General features: G+C 39.5%; 1 protein-coding gene across 10 annotated transcripts in view; it reads left to right on the top strand.

Moving 5' to 3' along the window:
- Positions 1-14,568, top strand: part of myrf (myelin regulatory factor) — a 181,210-nt gene extending 166,642 nt beyond the window's left edge. For 9 of the 10 annotated variants that reach the window (XM_052029422.1, XM_052029425.1, XM_052029428.1 and 6 more), the window contains 8 exons: positions 1,672-1,766; positions 3,251-3,436; positions 3,540-3,809; positions 5,423-5,510; positions 6,278-6,352; positions 10,435-10,537; positions 11,489-11,563; positions 13,698-14,568. In XM_052029422.1, coding sequence (XP_051885382.1) covers positions 1,672-1,766; positions 3,251-3,436; positions 3,540-3,809; positions 5,423-5,510; positions 6,278-6,352; positions 10,435-10,537; positions 11,489-11,563; positions 13,698-13,784 — 979 coding nt within the window. In that variant the 3' untranslated portion in view covers positions 13,785-14,568. The remainder of the gene's footprint in view (positions 1-1,671; positions 1,767-3,250; positions 3,437-3,539; positions 3,810-5,422; positions 5,511-6,277; positions 6,353-10,434; positions 10,538-11,488; positions 11,564-13,697) is intronic. The other variant, XM_052029426.1, reaches the window with a different exon arrangement.
- The last annotated feature ends 5,931 nt before the right edge of the window (positions 14,569-20,499 follow it).

Raw genomic sequence — 20,499 nt, 5'->3', positions numbered from 1 at the left:
AAAACATCAAGCAAAATTAGCCAAATCAGAACCACAAATCCAGAGTGGATAAGTCATCCTCAATCCTGAAAGATTGACTAAAACACAAGATTAGGGTTCATGTGATTTGGGAATAATATATTTGCATGGACTGTGAATTAATCAACAGGCTGAAATAGAGAGGTGACACGAGGAAGTCATTTTCAGGATGCAGGGTCTAACTCATAGAGTGCAGGCCTCGGATACTTAGTCTTTGTTAGTGGCTTAGATGAATGAATAGAGTGTATTACAGTATATTCAGATTTTCTGACAATACAATACTAGGTGTGAAAGAAGCCAAGGGATGGCTGTAAGTAGAACATAAGGCTGCAAATGGAGGTAGCTCATGGGCAAGAGAGGGGGCCAATGAAGAGTGCTGTGAGGAAGTGTGAAATTATCTTTCTTGGATGGAAGAATGGAAAAACAAAATACTTCTTAAAGGTGATGGATTAGTAAACATTAGGATTCAAAGGAACTTTAGGTATCCCTTTACATGAAATACAGAAAGTTAACAAGTATTTAGGATATTGAGGATTTTGGCACGTCAGCCACTATTCCATGGAGGTTTGAGTGTTGGAAAGATAATGCATTTTTGTTGGAGGGCAGGGGATTATTCATTTTTGGCAATAAATTTATAATAAAGTGTTAACCCAACATTCTGTGGGTTCAAATAAATGCTGATAGATGCCTTGGAAGTATCTGGAATTCCGAGAGCTCTCCTGTTGTCTTGGCCAACATGTTGTCACCAACTAATAATATCCAAATTGGATTAATTCTAACTTCTCAGTACATCATAATCATGTGGGATTCTGCTGTGTGCTAAATGACTGTTGTGTTATTGTAGGTAACAGACTTTCCATTTCAACATAATTTGTTGAGTGAGGTGTTGAGAAGATAAAATATAAATGCAAGACTTTCCTACTTTGCAATTTCCCCCAAAATAATAGACAAACAAGAAGGGCAATGGTAGAAGCACTCGTTCTCTATATAATAGGATTAATTCTAAGTACCTGCAGCTGCCACTTCTCTCTCTTCCCACATGAGCTGATTGGCTTTCTCTTCACATGAGAGCAATTATTTCTGGGATACTTAGAAGTGATTCTTTTTGTTGGATTTGATAGGTTTGATAATGGGTGTTACATATTTCCAGCATTGTCTCATGTTATGATTGTAACAATAGAATTGAGTAAAGAAAACAAATACAGGGGCTGCCCCAGTTACCAATGACCTGACTTATGGAAATCAAACTTTACACAAATTCTCCCATACATTTTTAAAGCATTTTTCAAGCTAGTAATGATAATAACATGTTTCATGGTATTCTTTAATGACTGGATACAGTATCTATTCCATTAGTTTAACTATGGATAGTGTTAGGATGATTATTGAATGAAATGAAATGAAATTATAGGTAGAGCAATACAATATGGGTTACTGAAGGAAATGGATCTTTGTGACTTAGTTCCTAGGAATGGAAACTTCCCTGTACTGGAAAATCTCAGCTCATTCAGCACTCATATTTTATGAAAATTATCTTGTTAATCAACAGCCAGATAACGGAAGTACAGGTAGTGAGGATCTGCTATATTGGGTTTACCAGGTTTGCTTATTTATTTATTTATGTAACTATGTCTAATTTTGTTTTCCGTGCAGACCATTTGGAAATGTCAACCCAGACTCAACTTCAACAGAAAACCATTGGCCTACACCTCTAGACTGGCACGGCACAATTGGAGCTCAACAACCAGGTAGGTTAACCCTGTCTAGCACCAACTGAAGGTGAATTGCCACTGGAGTCTGGGCCAGTATAGGGCTGAAATTCTGGATGCACATTATGAGAGCTAGGAACTCGTGGGCATGCTCCTGATAACTTTATGTTGAATTATGTATGGATGGAAATCCATGCATGTGATTTCTGATAGTTGGAAACAGTGCAAACAGTAATCCAAAGATTGTGGATATCCATTCACCTTCGAGGTCTTGGGTCTAGTGCACGCACAACTTGTTATGTTTGCTGCATCCTGTTTCTAGCACAACAGTCAATCACAGTAGGGAGACGTAGATGGATGTGAACTGCAAGCACGCATGCAGCAGGCTGAAGGAGCCTAGAAGCAGTCACATCTGGCTGGAATATCAAATGGTTATTTTAAAAATTACTTCCTATGTTTGCCATTAAACTTATCTTGTAAACTTACCAATTTGAGATTACTCAGCTCCAATATAAAGCACTTACAAAAGGCAAAACACTGTGGATCCTGGAAATATGAAATAAAACCAGAAAATGCTATAAATTCTCAGTAGGTCAGTGGAGAAAGAAACAGAACATGTCTTTTAAGATATTATTTATTTAAATTATTAACTTGGTTTCCTTCTCTAGACCTGCTACCTGACCTGCTGAGAATTTACAAATTTCCTGATGTAATACACAACATTCATATTGCAATCAATTATATTTAAATATTTCTATCATTTTATAATTAGAGATTAATTTAGCAAATGCTTGCCTTCAAACTATAGATCACTTCTCCAGTTCTCTGCTTCAGTGGTCAGATTCTCAACTCTCTGCTACCCACTCTTGTTACCTCAGCTCAGACTTTGTCTTTCCCACCTTTGATGACTAGTCCATCCTTGCCATACATGCCCTTCTAAGCAATTCCATCAAATCTTGGTTCACCTAACTCAATCCAAGTGCTAGCTTTCACACCTTTGAGTTGTGAGTTCAAAACTCTATTTTTCACCTGACATTACCATGCCCACTTCTCCTTCATACAAACCATTTCCCAATGCCTGTACTTGCGTGTCCAAAACCTGGACCCACAACGATGTAGCATGTAGAGGAATGGCCTTATTTGGCGTAAGGTCACTTCAGAGCACTACTAAATGTCTGGTAGTGACACTGTAAACATTGGCCCAAGGCTCAGTAACTGTTTAAAGTACCTTTGCTGACCGCAGCCTGAGCCACCATTGCTGCACTAATAGACATGTTATATAATTTCCCTTTACCTGATGTATGCTGTATTGGAGATGACAATCAGACTCCCACAAGCTCTACAGGTAACTTACTTGGCACTGTTTGGAGAAATTATTGTATTTCTGGTTCCCTGAAGCACACATGACCAGAGTATAAAAATTGTATTTTACCTATCTAAACAATGGAATTGTGTTAATAGAGTTTGTCATTGCTATACTTGTATCACTTTTTACGTTGCAAACATTTTCTTTCTCTTTGCAGTTGGTATGCCTTCACCTGCTTCTCCTGTGTCCCACTCCCTTCGTCCACTTAGTTTATGCTACACCTCTCCATGTGAAGTATTGTGCTGCCCCCTTAACTCTACAAATCCACCCAGCAGTAGCATCCTGCCAGTGACTACCATCCCATTGACCCCTTCTTCAGCTAGCACTAACCATTCCACTGCTGGTAAGTGCAGTTGCCATTTCACCTTCATGAATGCGCTCTTTTTTTTTGTTTCACTCTTTAAAAGCCACTGGTGTTCTGTGTTTAATATTCCTGGTGATTTCAGATCAATCTGGCCCATCCTCCACCAGCAACATCAAAGCCAAATCTTCAGTAAATGAGAATCGGAATGAATATAACATCAGGCAGATGTCTCCCAGGGATGGGATCAGCAGCTCAAACAATTATAGTCCTTCACCGCCACAGATCCCGAATATCCATGGCAAATCACAGTTTCCTCCTCACTTTACCAGTATGCAGAATAAACTGCCTGGTCTGCAGACAAGAAGACAAAGAAGCACAGAGCAGACAGACTCAACTGACAGCAATGCAGACTGTGAGTTCCAACCACATTCATGTGTGTTTTCCTGGCTACTTCTGATGTACTTGACTCTATTACTCAAGGGGATCTTGTGTATGTCACAGAACAACTGCCAAGTCAATTGTAGTTTTTAATTTCTACTATCTTGATTTTGTTTTTAGCAAGTCTTGACCATTTTAACTGAGTTTCTTGGGTCACAGGGCAGAACTGCTTCTAATCAGCACTGATTGGTAGTAATCAGCAATTAGACACTAAGGCTGCTGTAGGGGATGAAGAAATGTCACATCAGTGCAGGAAAGTGAGGTTGGGTTGGGACTGAAGTGCTTTGTTGGAACAGAGTAGAAATAACTTTGCCTTACATCTGTACCTGTGCTTGGGAACTCATCAAACTGACACTAGGTGCCGATAATAGGAAAGGGCTCCATTCACCCAAAGTATATTTACAAAGTGCCTAAAGTAGCTGTATATTCTCTTGACATCAGTTATTTATTTTACCACTTACAATAATGATGTAAATAGAAATGTCGAAAAAAAGGAGTAGGAGGAGGCCATTCAGCCCTTTGGGTCTGCTTCATGCCTGATCATCAACTTAAGCATCCTGTTCCCTCCTCCCCCCATATTCCTTAAATTCTTTGGCATTAACAAATACACCTACCTCCTTCTTGATTATATTGAATGACTTGTCTCCACCATTTTGTGGTAGAGAATTTCACAGGTTCACCACTCCCTGGGTGAAGAAATTTCTTGCAATCTCTTGTTAAAATAAACATTCAGCATGTGATGCCAGTTTGAAAAAAAAGTGTTGCATTCATCTGGGACCCAGCCCCACAAAGCTAAAATGTTTGTTTATAACATTTTCATGGATAAACATTACTCTAAAGGAGTTTCAAATAGTTTGGACTGAAATCACAACAAATTCTAGAAATGAAATGCTTTTGAATATTCTCATAAACACTTCAGTTTTAAAAGGATTAGGACTTTTTACTGTTTAACTTCCTCAAATAGGAGCATAAAATGTGGTTGAATTTCAGAAGAGCCTGAATTTGTTCAAACAGTCTACTTATTAAATTGCAGAAATCTATCACATTGAATTTTGAATTTCTTAAAGCGCAGAAAGTTTGTCACTGAACTTTATAAGGGAGACAGACATACCAGATTGGGAATGGGACCAATGTGAGGATTTAATCAAATTATTGGAAAGGTTGTGGGACATAATACTTTCTGCGCTGCTCCAGGCATAGTGGCACAGAACTGAGAGCGGCTGGGGCAAGGCAGGGATGGGTTGGATTGTACCTCTCTGTGGAGGAAAAAGCCTTACTTTCAAGTTTTAGTCTTTCTTATCAATATAACAATAGATGAAGAGATGTGAAGCAAAGTAAGGAACAAACCTTACCCATGATTTACCATGTTTTTATTCATTTTATATTTTGGATGTAAATTTTACTTATATCCACACTACTAGTTCTTTGCATTATAAATACTCAGCACACGCACTGCATGCCATTATATTAGATGTCAAGTATCAGATTTACACTACCACATGTAGACATTAGATACTACCACATGCGCACATATATGTTTCTGAGTGAGTAGATTATAATCATTCCTCTTTTTCCCCCTCCCTAAAGGGCAGAACACCACCTTAAGTTCTACCCAGATTGTTGAGAATGGTCTGGAGATCACAGAGCAATATTGTCTGGCGCAGGGATCCTGCAGGTAAGAAATATCAGCAGTACCAAATTAGTAATGTGGTGACTGAAATGAAGTCAAATACCAGGGTTAAAGCTGGACAAAAAGAACAAGGAGGATGGAATTGTCAGTGTTGGTAATTAACTAAGTACTATACATTTTAACTGGATTGCTCCAGAATTTCAGTCAGAATACCAGGAATAACAAGGGTATACCCCAAATAAAAACCTCCTGTACATAATAATTACAGGGTACAGTTTGAACAAGAAGGCCCCTATTGGCACGTGGTGGCTTGATTATATTCCCAGACCAGTAATCCTGAGGTTTAGTCTAATGATCCTGGGACATGAATCTGATCTCACCACTCCAGCAAGGAAATGTAAATTCAGTTTTGTCTTGAAAGATAACCTGGTTCATCAATGTCTTTAAGAGACATAGAAAGCAAAGGAATTTTCTGACTAACTACACGAGAATGACACAATCCACATCACAGACAAAGACTGAGAAAATTACTTTAAACATCAAACTGTGGATGAAGAGCCAACCCAGATATCATATTCCCAGCTATTTTAAATAGTTTGTTCCTCCTCACCTTGAGGACGAGGCAAGGTAGACAAAGTAATGTGTTTGGTTTCCATGGTAATGGTTATATTCTATATTTGCATATGGTGCTGGACTACTAGATTGATGTCTAAAAAGGCTACAAAACTATTGGAAACTCTGTTAGTGAGCTTGTGGTATTTGGAGCTGATGTCATCTGATCACACACTAATATTGTTTGCTCTTCTTTGTAGCTCAGGGAATTATACCTACTCAATCCCAGTCAGCAAGACCACCCCTGTCGATGTCACCATCACCTTGCAAATGAAGTAAGTGACTTACTTTCTTACTAGTGGAACTGCTGGTTGTTATGTCTCTATGTTGTGAACAAAAATCTTAAGCCTTTCAGGAGTGAAAAACAAGTCCAAACTACTGCACCAAAACTGCCATTTATCAGAGGAAAACTCAATATTTGGGTTTCTTAGGATAGTGAACTAAATGTCAGAACCAAGTCTAATCTCATCCACACCCATGATGCCTGCATGTGCATCAACCAGTTGGTGGTAGCCATCAGGAGCTGATTGCTTTTCCTTTCCCTGCCCCCAGGTTATTGACCTACATGACCTGATTGACACAATCTAACTCGGTCAGTAACTGGGGTATTTTTGCTGACAAGAGTAAAGGAGAGATTTATAAACCACCGACAACCTTTATGAAGAATGTATTGGACATCAGTAGATTGTAGCTCAAAATGACAGAACAACCACAAACATGTAAAACATTCCATGTAAATAACAAAATTGTTTATGAAGAGTCAATTTTTTAAAAATTCAGCAGCAACCTAGCCTACTGTGGATTAGTAAGGCAATGTCCTGCCTGGCCAGTCACCTCAACTAGAATAGACAGCCTAAACTTTGGTGTGCTCAGTGACATGGTATATCCTAGCTTCCAAGAAGAATTTGACAAAGTTCCATAGATGTGGCAATTAAGGGTAAATCATAAGAATGGATAACAAATAGTTTGGAAGTCATAAGGTTTGGAGAGTCACGATGGAGGGGCTTATGGGAGAGAGCACTATAATCGCATGCTTCTGGGCTCAGTCCTGACCCACAACTACTACAATTTGCATTACTCATCTGCAAATGACCTGTACAAAAGGGACTGGTTACACCTGAACTGGAAGGGGACCAATATTCTTACAGGCAGGTTTGCTAGAGCTGTTGGGGAGGGTTTAAACTAGTTTGGCAGGGGGATGGGAACCAGAGTGATAGGTCAGAGGTTGGTGCATTTCGTGTACAAGTAGATGCAGAGTGTAGAAAGACTGAGGAAGGTTAGGCATTTGAAAGGGTAAAATTGCAGTCAGTTGGATGGGCTAAAATATGTCTATTTTAACGTGAGGAGTATCAGGAACAAGGCAGATGAACTTTGGGTAAGTATGTGGAACTATGATGTGGTGGCCATTACAGAGACTTGGCTGTCGCAGGGGTAGGAACGGCTGCTGGATTTAGAGAGCTTTGGAAAGCATGGATCAAACAGGGCTCTGGAGAGTTACGAGAAGCCAGGAAGGAGCTTAAGAATGGATTTAGGAGAGCTAGAAGGGGGCAATGAAAGGTCCTTGGTGAGTAGAATCAAGGAAAACCCCAAGGCGTTCTACATGTATATAAAGAATAGGAGGATGACTAGAGTGAGGGTAGCGAAAAAAGAGGAAACATGTGCCTGGAGTCGGAAGAGGTAGGGAAGGTCCTTAGTAAATACTTTGCTTCAGTATTCACCAGAGAGAGAGACTTTGACATTTGTTTAAGAAAGGAAGTAGGGATAACACTGGGAATTACAGACCAGTGAGTGGTCGGCAAATTACTGGAGAAGATTCTCAGAGACAGGATTTCTGGGCATTAGGAGAAGCATAAGTTGATTAGGGACAGTCAGCATGGCTTTGTGAGGGGCAAGTCTTGCCTCACAAGCCTGATTGAATTCTTTGAGGATGTGACAAAGCACATTGATGAAGATAGAGCAGTGGATGTGGTGTACATGGATTTTAGTAAGGCGTTTGATAAGGTTCCTCATGGAAGGCTTATTCAGAAAGTCAGGAGGCATGGGATCCAGGGAAACTTGACTGTGTAGATTCAGAATTGGCTTGCCTATAGAAGACCCTCTGTGGTAGTAGATGGAGCATATTCTGCCTGGAGGTTGGTGACCAGTGGTGTTCCACAGGGATCTGTTCTGGGACCCCTGCTCTTTGTAATTTTTTATAAAAGACTTGGATGGGGATATGGAAGGGTGGGTTAGTAAGTTTGCCGATGATACAAAGGTTGGTGGTGTTGTGGATAGTGTAGGAGGTTGCTGTAGATTACAACAGGATATAGATAGAATGCAGACCCGGGCTGAAGTGGCAGATGGAGTTCAACCCAGATAAGTGTGAAGTGATACAGTTCAGGAGATCGAATTTGAAGGCAGAAAGCAAGATTAATGGCAGGAATGTTAGCAGTGTGGAGGAACGGAGGGATCTTGGGGTCCATGCCCATAGATCCCTCAAGGTTGCTGCGCAGGTTGGTAGGGTGATTAAGAAGGCGTATGGTGTATTGGCCTTCATTAGTCGGGGTATTGAGTTCAAGAGCCGCAAGGTGATGTTGCGGCTCTACAGAACTCTGGTTAGACCACACTTGGAATATTGTGTTCAGTTCTGGTCACCTCATTATAAGGAGGATATGGAAGCTTTAGAGAGGGCGCAGAGGAGATTTACCAGGATGTTGCCTGGATTGGAGAGCATGTCCTATGAGGACAGGTTGAGTGAGCTAGGGCTTTTCTTTTTGGAGAGGAGGAGGATGAGAGGTGACTTGATAGAGGTGTACAAGATAATAAGAGGCATAGATCGAGTGGACAGTCAGAGACTTTTTCCCCCAGGTCGACAATGGCTAACATGAGGGGACATCATTTTAAGGTGATTGGAAGAAGATACAGGGGGGATGTCAGGGGTAAGGGTTTTTTTTTTAAATTTTTTTATTTACACACAGAGAGTGGTGGGTGCATGGAACGCACTGATAGCAGAGGTTGTGGGGGCAGATACATTAGGGTCATTTAAGAGACTCTTAGATAGACATATGAATGATAGAGAAATGGGGAGCTATGTGGGAGGGAAGGGTTAGATAGATCTTGGAGCAGGATAAAATGTTGACACAACATTGTGGGCAAAAGGGCCTGTACTGTGCTGTAATGTTCTAAGTAAAGTAATCAATGTATTGAACTAGATAAACACTGGAAATGGAAGCAGGCACTTAGAAATTACAGGTTAAATTGGACAGGGTAAGTGAAATGAAAAATAGCTGATGAAAGTTGTGAAGTGGAACACAGAAAAACAAAACAATTTCTTGCCAGTGGACCTCCCGGTTGTTACGTCTCATGTTGTGAACAAAAATCCTTAGCTTTTCAGGAGTGAAAAGAGCTGCAAAGTTTAAAAAAAAGAATGAAGTTGAAACAGACATGGGACTTGATACTAAACCTGTCCAAGCAATACAAAGAAGCAAACTCATCCACACCCAAGTAGTAATGACCGCAATAAAATAAATAATTGTTCTCATGTAACATTTCCAACTCCTTACTTACCGACCCCAAGTCCTTTGCAGGATAAATCGTGACGATTTTGGAAAAACTAGCCATGTATTCCCTAAGATACAATAGGTTGAGTGAAGATCAGATGGTTAAATGGTAGAGATTCATAAAAACGAGGTAAATCTATTCAGTGCCTTGAGCCTTTTCAGCCATTCAAGTAAATCATGGCCAATCTGTGACCTAACATATTCTCACCTTTGCATCATAGCCTTTTGAAACGAAAAAACTTCTCAGGATCATATTGTAATTTAACAATGAAACCATGATCAATTACCATTTGCAGAAGAGCTCCAAACTCCAACTTCACACCTGGAAGGCCCGGATGTAATTTTTAGACTCTCTGGCCCTAACCAAGGGAAATAACATTTATCTACCCTATTGTTTCCCTCAATATATTGAAAACTTTGGTCAAATCATCTTTTTTTTTCTAAATTCCAGATAACAGAACCATGGTTTGTATAATGTAGTTCAACTAATGGTGTCCTGGTATCTTTCTGGTAAACTTACACTCTTCCCAAGGTGAAGATGCAAATATATATTTCTTATGATTTGGTAACCAGAACTGTTTGTTGCACTTCTGACCTAGGATTTGTATGGCTATGGTAGAACTTCTCAACCACTTTGTATTCTCCCTTTGAGTTCAATGAGGAATGATTGAGACTGCCTCAGAATGGATTCACGTACAGCCTTGAAAGCAACAGATTTTCTGCAGTCTGGATTCAACTCAGAACCCAGAAGTGAAATACATCCATTATTCCATGTCTTGCTGTTAAACTTATGCATTTCCCTTTTTCTGTCTTTTTAGGACCTCTTTGCCTCTAGTTGTTTATTTGTGTAGTGTCAACTATGGCAATTTATGCGGGACTATATCCAGCACTGGCTTGAAGATGGAAACTTCACCAACCCAGGTAAAGGCTGAAAACAATAGTGTGCAATATTTTAAAATCTTTTCTGTCACTTCAAAACACTGCTGTTCATTCAGCTTTTACCATTAAACTATTCCAGAGATTAGGAACTCCTTATTAACTTGAGATGATAAGCATATAATTTTAGGTAACATTAGGTAGGAACTTATGGCGTATTTCACCTTGGAGCTTTTTTGAGCTCCTCCTTGTTAATATATTGTAAAAGCTCAAACAATACCTTCTTGGGAAAGTGACATCCTAAATTCTTACTGAGGACCATTTCTGCAAAGATTTCAAAATAAGGACGTGAATGACTCCACCTTCTCTGGGTTACTACCTTGGAGACTGGTTGGACATCACCTCATGCAGGATTATTTAGTGCGGGAGCTAACTAAATTCTGAGGCCTTTTTCATCAATGGACCTGGGTCAAACTTCCTGAGATTTTGCATCCTAGAATGGAGTACCATCATTCCCAAGTGTTCTGTTATCATCAGGGATCTTCACTCCTGGTGTCTCACCCAGGTTTCAGGCTATGCTCTGCCTCTATTTTGTTCTTCTCCAAGCTTAATCTTTTCTATGTATCCTGTGAAGGAGCATTATCCTCTTATTAGTCTGTGTAAAGGTATTTCCAGTCATCAACCAGCTAATTATGTCATTAATAATGTTGAAGTTTTGGACAAATTACTCATGTGGAATATATGGCAGTGCTGTCTGGATTTTGTTAGCATTTTAATGGCAATAACACAGGATACGTACAGGTTTGGATCAGCTGGCAGTTTGTTAGACAATATTTCATAGTTTAAAAATGTTCTTACCAATTATATGAGAATGATTCCATAATCTGGTCAACAGACACTGAATTGAATATTTGATACTGAAGAGAAAAATAGAGTATTAAGTCATATTAAGATTAACATTGCATGTACCATTCCTTTCTCTTTTTTCCACCACAGGGAACAACACATAACTGGCCACTGGTGGTTGGGCCATACTACGACATCACCTATCACTTTCGAGTGGCCATTCCAGTGAGTATCAAGTGAATTTGACATTAAAACTGTTTAGGAGACATTTACCTTTGATTCAATTGAAAGGAATTCTTGGTCCCATTACTAACTTCAGCATATTGTGTTTGCTGAATGTGATGTATTTTCAGAAGTCAAAAGAGCTAATAAACATAAATTTACCCAGTGCAGAATTTCCTTCAGACCTTCAAGAATAAGTTGAGAACCAACTCAAAAGAACTAATGGCTCTTTCCAATCTCTGTCCCCTCCTGCGGAGATGCTGTTGATCACCAGTCAATAACATGACTAAGACAAGGGACTTGCCTGTGTCAGGGATTATTGCATGAAGTCCACCGGGTGAAAGAGTTTACTGATACCAATAAATTGCACGGGTAAATTTTTTTTTAAAAAAAGCAAATTTTCTTTCAGTTCTCCTTCTTCAAAATAAAACACTGATCCCACAGCAAATGTAATTTCAGATCAATGCCAGAACTCACATAGGTAATTTCCATGGCAACTTGTATCAACCTAACATCCTAATGTCATTTAAGTCAGATGGAACACGCGAGTTATTATAGTTTAAAAGTGCAGTACTCATGACATGACATGGGCACCTGCACCACCCCACCCCACTGTCCTTTCTATAATTCCTATGGCTTCCTGGACCTCAGGGCCTCCATTCAAAGCCACCAAGGTTAGCCAAGCTGTTTTTCAGAGCAACCCTTCTTGCTGACCAACATGATGAAAGAATGCTGATAAGAAGATGCATCATTCCAAATTAAAAATGCTACATAAAATACTATCAAAACTCACTGGATTGTTTTCTTCTCAAATATGCCCTATACTTCATAGCGGCCATAATGACAAGATCATAAATCAGGAATTCAGCACAGAGCATACTGTAAGGAGAGTCCCATTTACACAACCTTTACACATGCATATATAGTTTCCTGTATATAGCTCAAATTCAGTTCTCTTATTTCTGTAGCAGACACATCCCATTTTTCCTGTGTTTAATATGCTTTCATTGACCTTTAATCCCTTTTTATAACATAAGCCTAGCTCAGTGTTATATTATTTATAAAACATTTACCAGTCTACTACAGATGTATGATATTTGCAAAAACCTGTTACCCACATGGCATATGTACACCACGTCCATCCCACTCCCTTATAAATATAAAGAAAAAACCTGCAATGCTAAACATTTAAAAAAATAACACAGGTTAGGCCAGCATCTGTAAAGAGAATGACTGAGTTAATGTTAGGATTGTATAATTTATAAAGATTTTCTAACTCTTACAGGGTTGTAATATGAAAGCAAAATATTACAGATGTTATACATCTGAAGTGAAAACAGAAAATGCTTGAAACACTCAGCAGGTCAGATAGCATTGGTAGAAAGAGAAACAGAATAAATGTTTCTGGTCAATGATCATTTATCAAAACTAAATTAAATAACACAAAGGGAGAAGGACAGCAAAAATAAAGGGGTTGTTAGTGATGGAAAGAAAGGCAGGAATTGATAATAGGAACGGTAGTACAAGCCAAATATAGGTGGTAAAGTAAGGTAGATAAGTAAAGAAATAAAAGATGGATGAGATGTTTATGGGAATAGAAGAATCCTTATCTGAAATCATTGAACACAGCACTGAGTCTGAAAAACTGTACTGGGTCCAGTTAGAAAATGAGGTGCTGTTCCTCAAGCTCATCCAGAGCTTTTGAGGAGTATGTTGGAGCCTTGGGTTAGGTTGGTGAGAATGAGAATGAAATTGAAATTGAGAACTAAAACAACAGGGTCACACTTACAGACAGAATGGAAATCTGCAAAGTTTTCAACCAGTTTGCTCTTGGTCTCATTTACATAGAGGGGTCTAAATCATGAGCAGCGAATGTTAACTAGAAAGAAAGAAATATATATTATGGTTTCACCTGTAAAGAATATTTGGAGCTTTAAGGGACACTGTATCTCCTGGCATTGCATGGGGAAATATTGGAGAACCGCATCAGGTACAATTCCAGCTCCACGTCACTCTATGCACAACACGTTCCCTACAGTCTGTGAGTAACCTCTCAATTATGGTCCTGTATTTCTTGCATATTGTTGCAACTGTATGGTGCAGACAGGGGTACAGAATTATTCTCTCTTCTTTGCAGAGCCGAGCTACATGCAACAGCGAGAGCACATCTGCTGGAGATACCTTCACGCAATACAACTTCCATTTCTACCGAGTCTGCAATTGAACAGGAAGGGGCTTCATGGTGAGACAGACCACTAGCTTTCCTCTACAAAAGCTTCATCATCAACGAGGAATATTTCCTGGTCCAGGACAATGTAGCCACTCAGAACGACCAAAGGAGACATTGGTGTGATTGAGGAGTTCTACACACCACACACCTGCAGCCTGCACTTACCGCTTCCTGCTGGGACAGGAACTTTTATTTTGAGTGAGGGATTGGGGCTGGGGGAGGGATGGAGAGAGAGGGAGGAAAGAAAATTTTCTCTTTCCTCGAAATGAATTTTGGAATGGGATTTTCTGTACAGCACAGGCTACTGTAAAAGGCACCATTCAGTAAAAAAATTCAGAAAATGATGGCTCAGACCAAATGAATCTTAGAACTTCTATAGGTTAAATTTAAGATTAGGATTGCAGCATTAAAACCAAATTTGCTCAGCTATATAATAAATAGGATTAACATTGTTGAGATTTTGTAACCAGAGTGCAACAATCACATAAAATTTAGACACACCCCATTTTGTCAGTAAAAACAGTTCCCACTGCTGATCTCTGCCATAGCTGCATATGGGATACCATAATTAGTTGCAGTGCCCTGCACAAGGGAAAGAAAAAAGAAAAAAAAGTCAAATGTTGCTGATGCTGCTCACTGTTCAATGACTTGTGTTCCGAAGTCTATGTGTGGACAGGATCAGAATGAGTTACAATGATTTATGCAGTAAAAGTGCTTTCATATGAAGAATCATCACTTGACTACAGTACTGGAAGGGTTATTGGCTTTTCCAGAGAAATATAATATTAATGTTGGCACGTATGTGGGGAAATGGATGTTACCAATGCAAAGCAATGAAATGAGGTAAAGTAATTGGTTCTAGTCATTAGTATACTGGTGCATTTTTACAATACTGAGTGATAATCTTAAACCTGTCTGGGAACTAAATTAAATGGAGATACTGAAAAATGCCACTACCAACTAATCTATTCCTCAGGAAAAAAAATAATAGTTTTGGTTATAAAGGAAAAAAGGTGAAATGATTTAAATTCTTTCATTTAGCAAGTTGACCACTGGCACTTGCCTGTCTCTGAAGGTGCTGGTACACTGCAATAATTTAGAGCATTCTGGAAAATTGATTAACTTATGTTACCATTGCAATGCATTCATTCTGTGGTCTATATTGTGAGCATTGACCACCAGGATTGCCATGGAGTACATCACTCATTTCAGTATGCAATTGAGCATATGCTTATTTCTAGTGTATTGCCTTAAAATACAGCAAAAATTATTTGTATAAATTCATGCATAGAAACCATACTCAGATTTAGGGATCAAGAATGTTGGGAATTGAGAATCTGCAGGGAATACACATCTCATAAAATACATTACATTTAGCACTTTGCCAATATTTTGGGCGTGGATACTCAAAGTCCAATCAAATTAGGAACTGGATAACAAAGGATTAAACCCAAGCACTTTGCCTCCTGAAACCAGATCCAAACCATTGAAATGAAAGTCTTAATCTGCTGGCTGGATCAGTTCTACTTGAAACAAGATTGGGCAATTTCAATCCAAGGACAGGGTGGTCATCACTAACTGGTTACAGGATGAATGGATCAGGTAAAGAAATGTGTTTTTCTGGCACTGTAGAGATCACTCCAAGGTTGAGCAAGTTAGAGGGAACTTTATTCTGCATGTAACTCAAACATTCCTCATAAAATCTAAAATGTAGAAGGACTCCAAAAAAATCTATAATATTTCAAATATGCAAGTATCTCTCAACTACCTTATCGCTAAGGATAGAGAAGGATCCAGCTGTTGAAAATCACGCCTCATAGTAAGTGAGAATTCTGATATATCCTAACCTTCACTGAAACATGGACTTATTCTGACCATCAGTGAAACACCTTCTAATTACCCTACAGTCCTTGCTATAAGCATAAGGACTGTCTGGTAAAACTTCTGGAATTACCCATGTTCCTCCCGGATATGCTTCTCACCAAATACCTGATACAGCATCATTGCATCCATATCCCATACCCCTCCCTTTAACAACTCATCTCCTCTACAGTGTTTCTGCCAGGTACAGATACCATGGGTACTGTTTCCTGGTAGTATCATGATACATAGTAGTAACATCATTAAACTAACACGTTTGGTATAATGTAAAAAATATAAATTGCACTGCCCCATAAGTCATTCACCTAGAATGAGTTTGATATTTCAGGAAATCTAACAGGGTCTTGGCCGAGTTTAGTTCCCCTGACTGTTCTTTCAGAACTGCTTTACTAAAAATTATTGATAATGAATTTATTTTAGCCAGCATTAGAGCAGTTTATAGAATCATCTAGCACAGAGCCATTTTGCTAATTGTGTGATTAAAATATAGCAGTTTGAAGGCGGTTCTGGGCCATGTGCATAAGCACGTGTGAAGCTGAGCCACACAGACCAAGAATGACAGAGACGTTAGAATCTGATAGTCTGTTTGTGTTCTGTCATCTAATTGCGGCAGAGATGTAACAACCTCTGGTGTCCTGCTCTAGAAATCAGAGAGTCAGATTGAACCTGCTATCTGTGTCAAGACCTGAATGGTGTATGTCTGGGGATGTCAGCTGTGAAAAGAACTGAGCTTGGCTGTGATCATAAATACAGTTGAACAGCTGTTTATGATCACTGAATGCATACTTGGGATAGGCAACGGTAGAAGTATATCCATGAAAAATGTCAAGAGCAGCCAGGAATGATAAGGATTTATTTTTGTAAGTGACGAGTTACAACAGCATATCCGGTTAAATGGAGATGTCACTGATGACTGTAAATGCAGATGTAGTAACACTGAAATCAGTATGCAAGAGAAAAAGACACGGTTTTGACGTTCAGCATAAATCCCCCAAAAAAGAACAGTTAAGTTCTTGCCCAACAAACTTTATGGCCTGAACTTGTACATAGTAATGAGAATGGCAAACTAGATGCGACCAGACAGGCTGATTTGAGGCCTGTTTAAAATAATATTTTTAAAGAATTTGATAATAGACCCTAATGTGTTGTAAAATATAGTTGTATCATAACGTGTCAACATAGGGACTGTATCATGGCCCCTTTCTCGTTTGAGACCTGGATTCGAATGGAGCTGAAACTGTTTGACCGTAGGCTGTAATGGTTCTATGTGCAATGAGTCTGTAACGGATGTGGTCCCGGAACACCCGGAGCAAAACCCGCGCAAAGTTCACACTTTGTCTGCAGGAGGTGCTCTTCAGAGAATGACAAATGGGGTATATTGCTGTAGCTGACTAGAGGGATTTTTAGTCCATAACCTGGTGTGCTGCTACTGACCGAAGGGTTCGTTCCCATCAGGGAAAGTGCTCTGAATTCTCAGCACCGCCCTCCATCGCAACAATAAGACCTTCAAGTACTGATGGGAGGAAAGTTGAGAACGGATCTTTCACCTAGCCTGCATGACTGCTGAACCCCTTGAGAGAGGAGTCTTCCTGTAAACCCCAGGCTCTGTTTCCCACTGTGCCACAAGTCCTGTTCGGCTGAACGGATTTCCACCGCCCTTCCAGAGAATCTGGGATATCTGAATCTTAACCACTGTCTGGAGCGATTGTTGTAAATATTCTCTCATGTAAATGGTATTTTAAAAGCAAGGTCACATTAGTTATTAGGAATACAATGGCTCGCGAAATACTATATCCAGTACATATAATGTGACTGTTACTGAATCAGAACGGATTGTCTTTATCTTTCCTTTTTTTTTATAACAAAGAATTTATTAATCCTTATTTTAAATAGCCTTACCTGGGAGCTAGTGACCTGGTTGAGTGCAAGAACAGAGACCAAAAGGTCGCGCTGTCGATTCCCCAGTACGCCCAGCTCAGCAGTGACGACGATCTAATTGACTCAGGGAAGGTAATCAGATGAGGATCCAATTCCTAGTTGTCATCATCCAGTGATTCTGCTGGGAAATGTTTCTGTGTAGACATCAGTTGAAGATCAGACTTAGCTCCAACGCGCCCCATGGGAATCGGGCAAGAAAGTGGAACTATGATCAGTGATCTATTCAGCCAGTCCATTTAATGGCAGAGCCGAGGGGCCATGTGCCTCCTCCCGTTCCTATTGCTTGTCCTTATGATCATTCCACTCACTCGTACAAGATCACCACCTTCTTTGACAAGGTGCTAAAGAATTGTTGGGGGCTGTGTAACTGCACCCATCAAGGCGGCGCTTAATCCAGGTGAGAGTTGCACATTGTGCCTGTTTCACACATCACCAAACTTGTTTTACAATCTCCCCATCACTTAAAGTTCTGGTGATTTTAATTGACGGCGTCTGGGCTTCTGCACGAGGCATCCGGGTGAGGTACCAAACAGGAACTTTGCTTCAGCCCAGAATCAACCTTCAGAAGAGGAATAAAATTGGAGGGGAGATTGGAAACACTCACAATAAATTAACATTAAGGGTGTTGATACTTTAAAGAAAAGGAAACTGGATTGTATCAAACAGGAGGTCAACCGCCTCCCGAGAAAAGGTCAGGCCACGTGGCACCAAGATTAACGTTGGCAGGAGGCGCTGCTCCCACTGCTTAAACTTAATAACTATCTTTAAAAAATATAAATTGCTAAATAAAAATAGCTCAAAGCTCCCTGTAAATATTATGTATTTTAATTGCTGTTGCAATCATTTCTTAAAGCACTAATTTTTATTTTATTTTTACAATCACTTGTTAATCGTTGTACGTACATTAGCTTATTTACGTGTTAGAATTTTTGTTTTATTCTGCTGTGGGTTGTGTGTAAGCTAGGCTTACAAATTACGTTTCTGCTAGTTTTATTTTTAGCTTCAATGTACTTGAGGTTCTTTGTGTTATTGAAAATATATTTATTGTTCTGTATTGATGTCTGGACAGCTGACTGCTTTTGTTTATCTGTGTCCAATTAGAAATTGTGTGAAGCTTTAGTAGCGTGTCACAGCAGCAGGGATGAAATAACACACGGCCAATCCTTATTGCAGGATGCCATTGTCCACAAAGCAAAACCAGCCCTTCTCTTTCTTTTGCGCCCTGGGATAAGCAATCATTTTAAAATTAACTTATGACTTTCGAAGTCTCTTAAAAGGTGGTCAGGTTTCATGTCTTAGAAGTACCGTCCTTGTTATTATTTTAAAAGCTTCCCTTTTCCAAAATATAACTAGTTGATACGTAGCGTCACCTTCCCGATTTGAAAACTCGAACACCTATGGTGTTATATTGCAAAGAAAGGCATTTTTGGAAGGGAAAAAAAATCTTTAAATAATTTCGCCGCCCACCTGACTAATGGAATCTAATGTTAGAGGATGCATAACGTGGCTAATTATTTGATCTCTTCTGTTGCGAAGGAAGGAATCGTTTGACGAAACGTATTATGACCGTTGAATATGTTCATCTCTTACCAAATAGTACTGCAGCTGTTGATAATGCAATAAATATTGTTAACTAAAACATTCCTGTGGTTCATGGTACATTCAGCTGTCAACCGTTGAGATAACACACACCACTGAAGTGCTTGTTGAAGAAAGATTATAACTTCAAACGTTAATTCTCAAATCGATTTGTATAATTTTTTTACCTAGCATTTAACAATAAAGCATTATTATCCAAGTTCCTCCCGCTGTTCATTTACTTTGAGAATCCAAACCCTTTAAATTTGCCGGCAATATGCTACAAGATTCACTCACACCGGCCGGATTTCTGTACTTCACTTGGTCAGTGAGAATATTGCCGACTCCACTCAAGCCCTCCAAAACCTCGACTCCATCTACCTCACAGTAAACAAGCAGGCCAGCTCAGGCATTCAATAAAATCATGGTGGTCCTCAATGTAGTCCATTCGCTCGAAATACTAACACGTCCAAAGATCTATCAATCCCACATCTCAGAATCCACAATGTCTCAGAATCCACAGTGCTTTCAGCAGAGATCCGTTTGGCCTTTTCTCACCTCTGACTGGTGCCAGTTCGGAATTGAACTGGAGGAAACAGCATTTCAGTGTCTACCCCATCAATCCCTCTCACTGATTATCATATCCCCAAACACCAGGGAATACATCTCAACTCAGGAACTGAAGTAGTGAACAACCACCACATTACCACTAAATTATATCCTTAGGAAGAGACCAAAGCTACACACAGTACTCCAGGTATGGTTTTACTGGTCTCTGAAAATTGCAACAGGATTTCCAAGCTCCTTTTATACAGGCCAGCATACTATTTGTCCTCCCACTTGCTGTAACTGCTATTTTTGTATTTCATGAACCAGCACACCATTATCTTTCAGTATAGCAATATTTACTAGTGTCTCACTTCAGAAATATTGTTCTGCTGTTCTTCCTGTAGCTATGGGTTTTCCCATATTTCCCATCTGCAGACTTCTTATTCACATGCTCAATCTCTCCATATCCCTTTGCAGATACCTCAGTAGTTTGTTCTTTCCTGCATTGAGTATCATACACGGTTTCTTATTGACTTGCTATCCTTGTGCTAATTTTAAAAAATTACTCCTCTCAGCATGGTTTGGTTGTTCCTTTACTAGATATCAAATGATATCTCAAAAGCAATTTGCTGGAAATCTGAGAGCAATATTAGAACTATTCATTTGGACAGGCAGTATCTTTGGAGACAGAGCGAAGGATTGCGGGTGAGGGCCCTTCATTCGAACTGATAAAGGTAAGTTTTTAAGAGACAGAAAGGAAAAG

Source organism: Pristis pectinata, chromosome 14, assembly GCF_009764475.1.
Source record: "Pristis pectinata isolate sPriPec2 chromosome 14, sPriPec2.1.pri, whole genome shotgun sequence".
NCBI classification, from domain to species: Eukaryota; Metazoa; Chordata; class Chondrichthyes; order Rhinopristiformes; family Pristidae; genus Pristis; species Pristis pectinata.
Note: the sequence above shows the minus strand (reverse complement) of the source record. Positions and strands in the feature narration are given on the sequence as shown.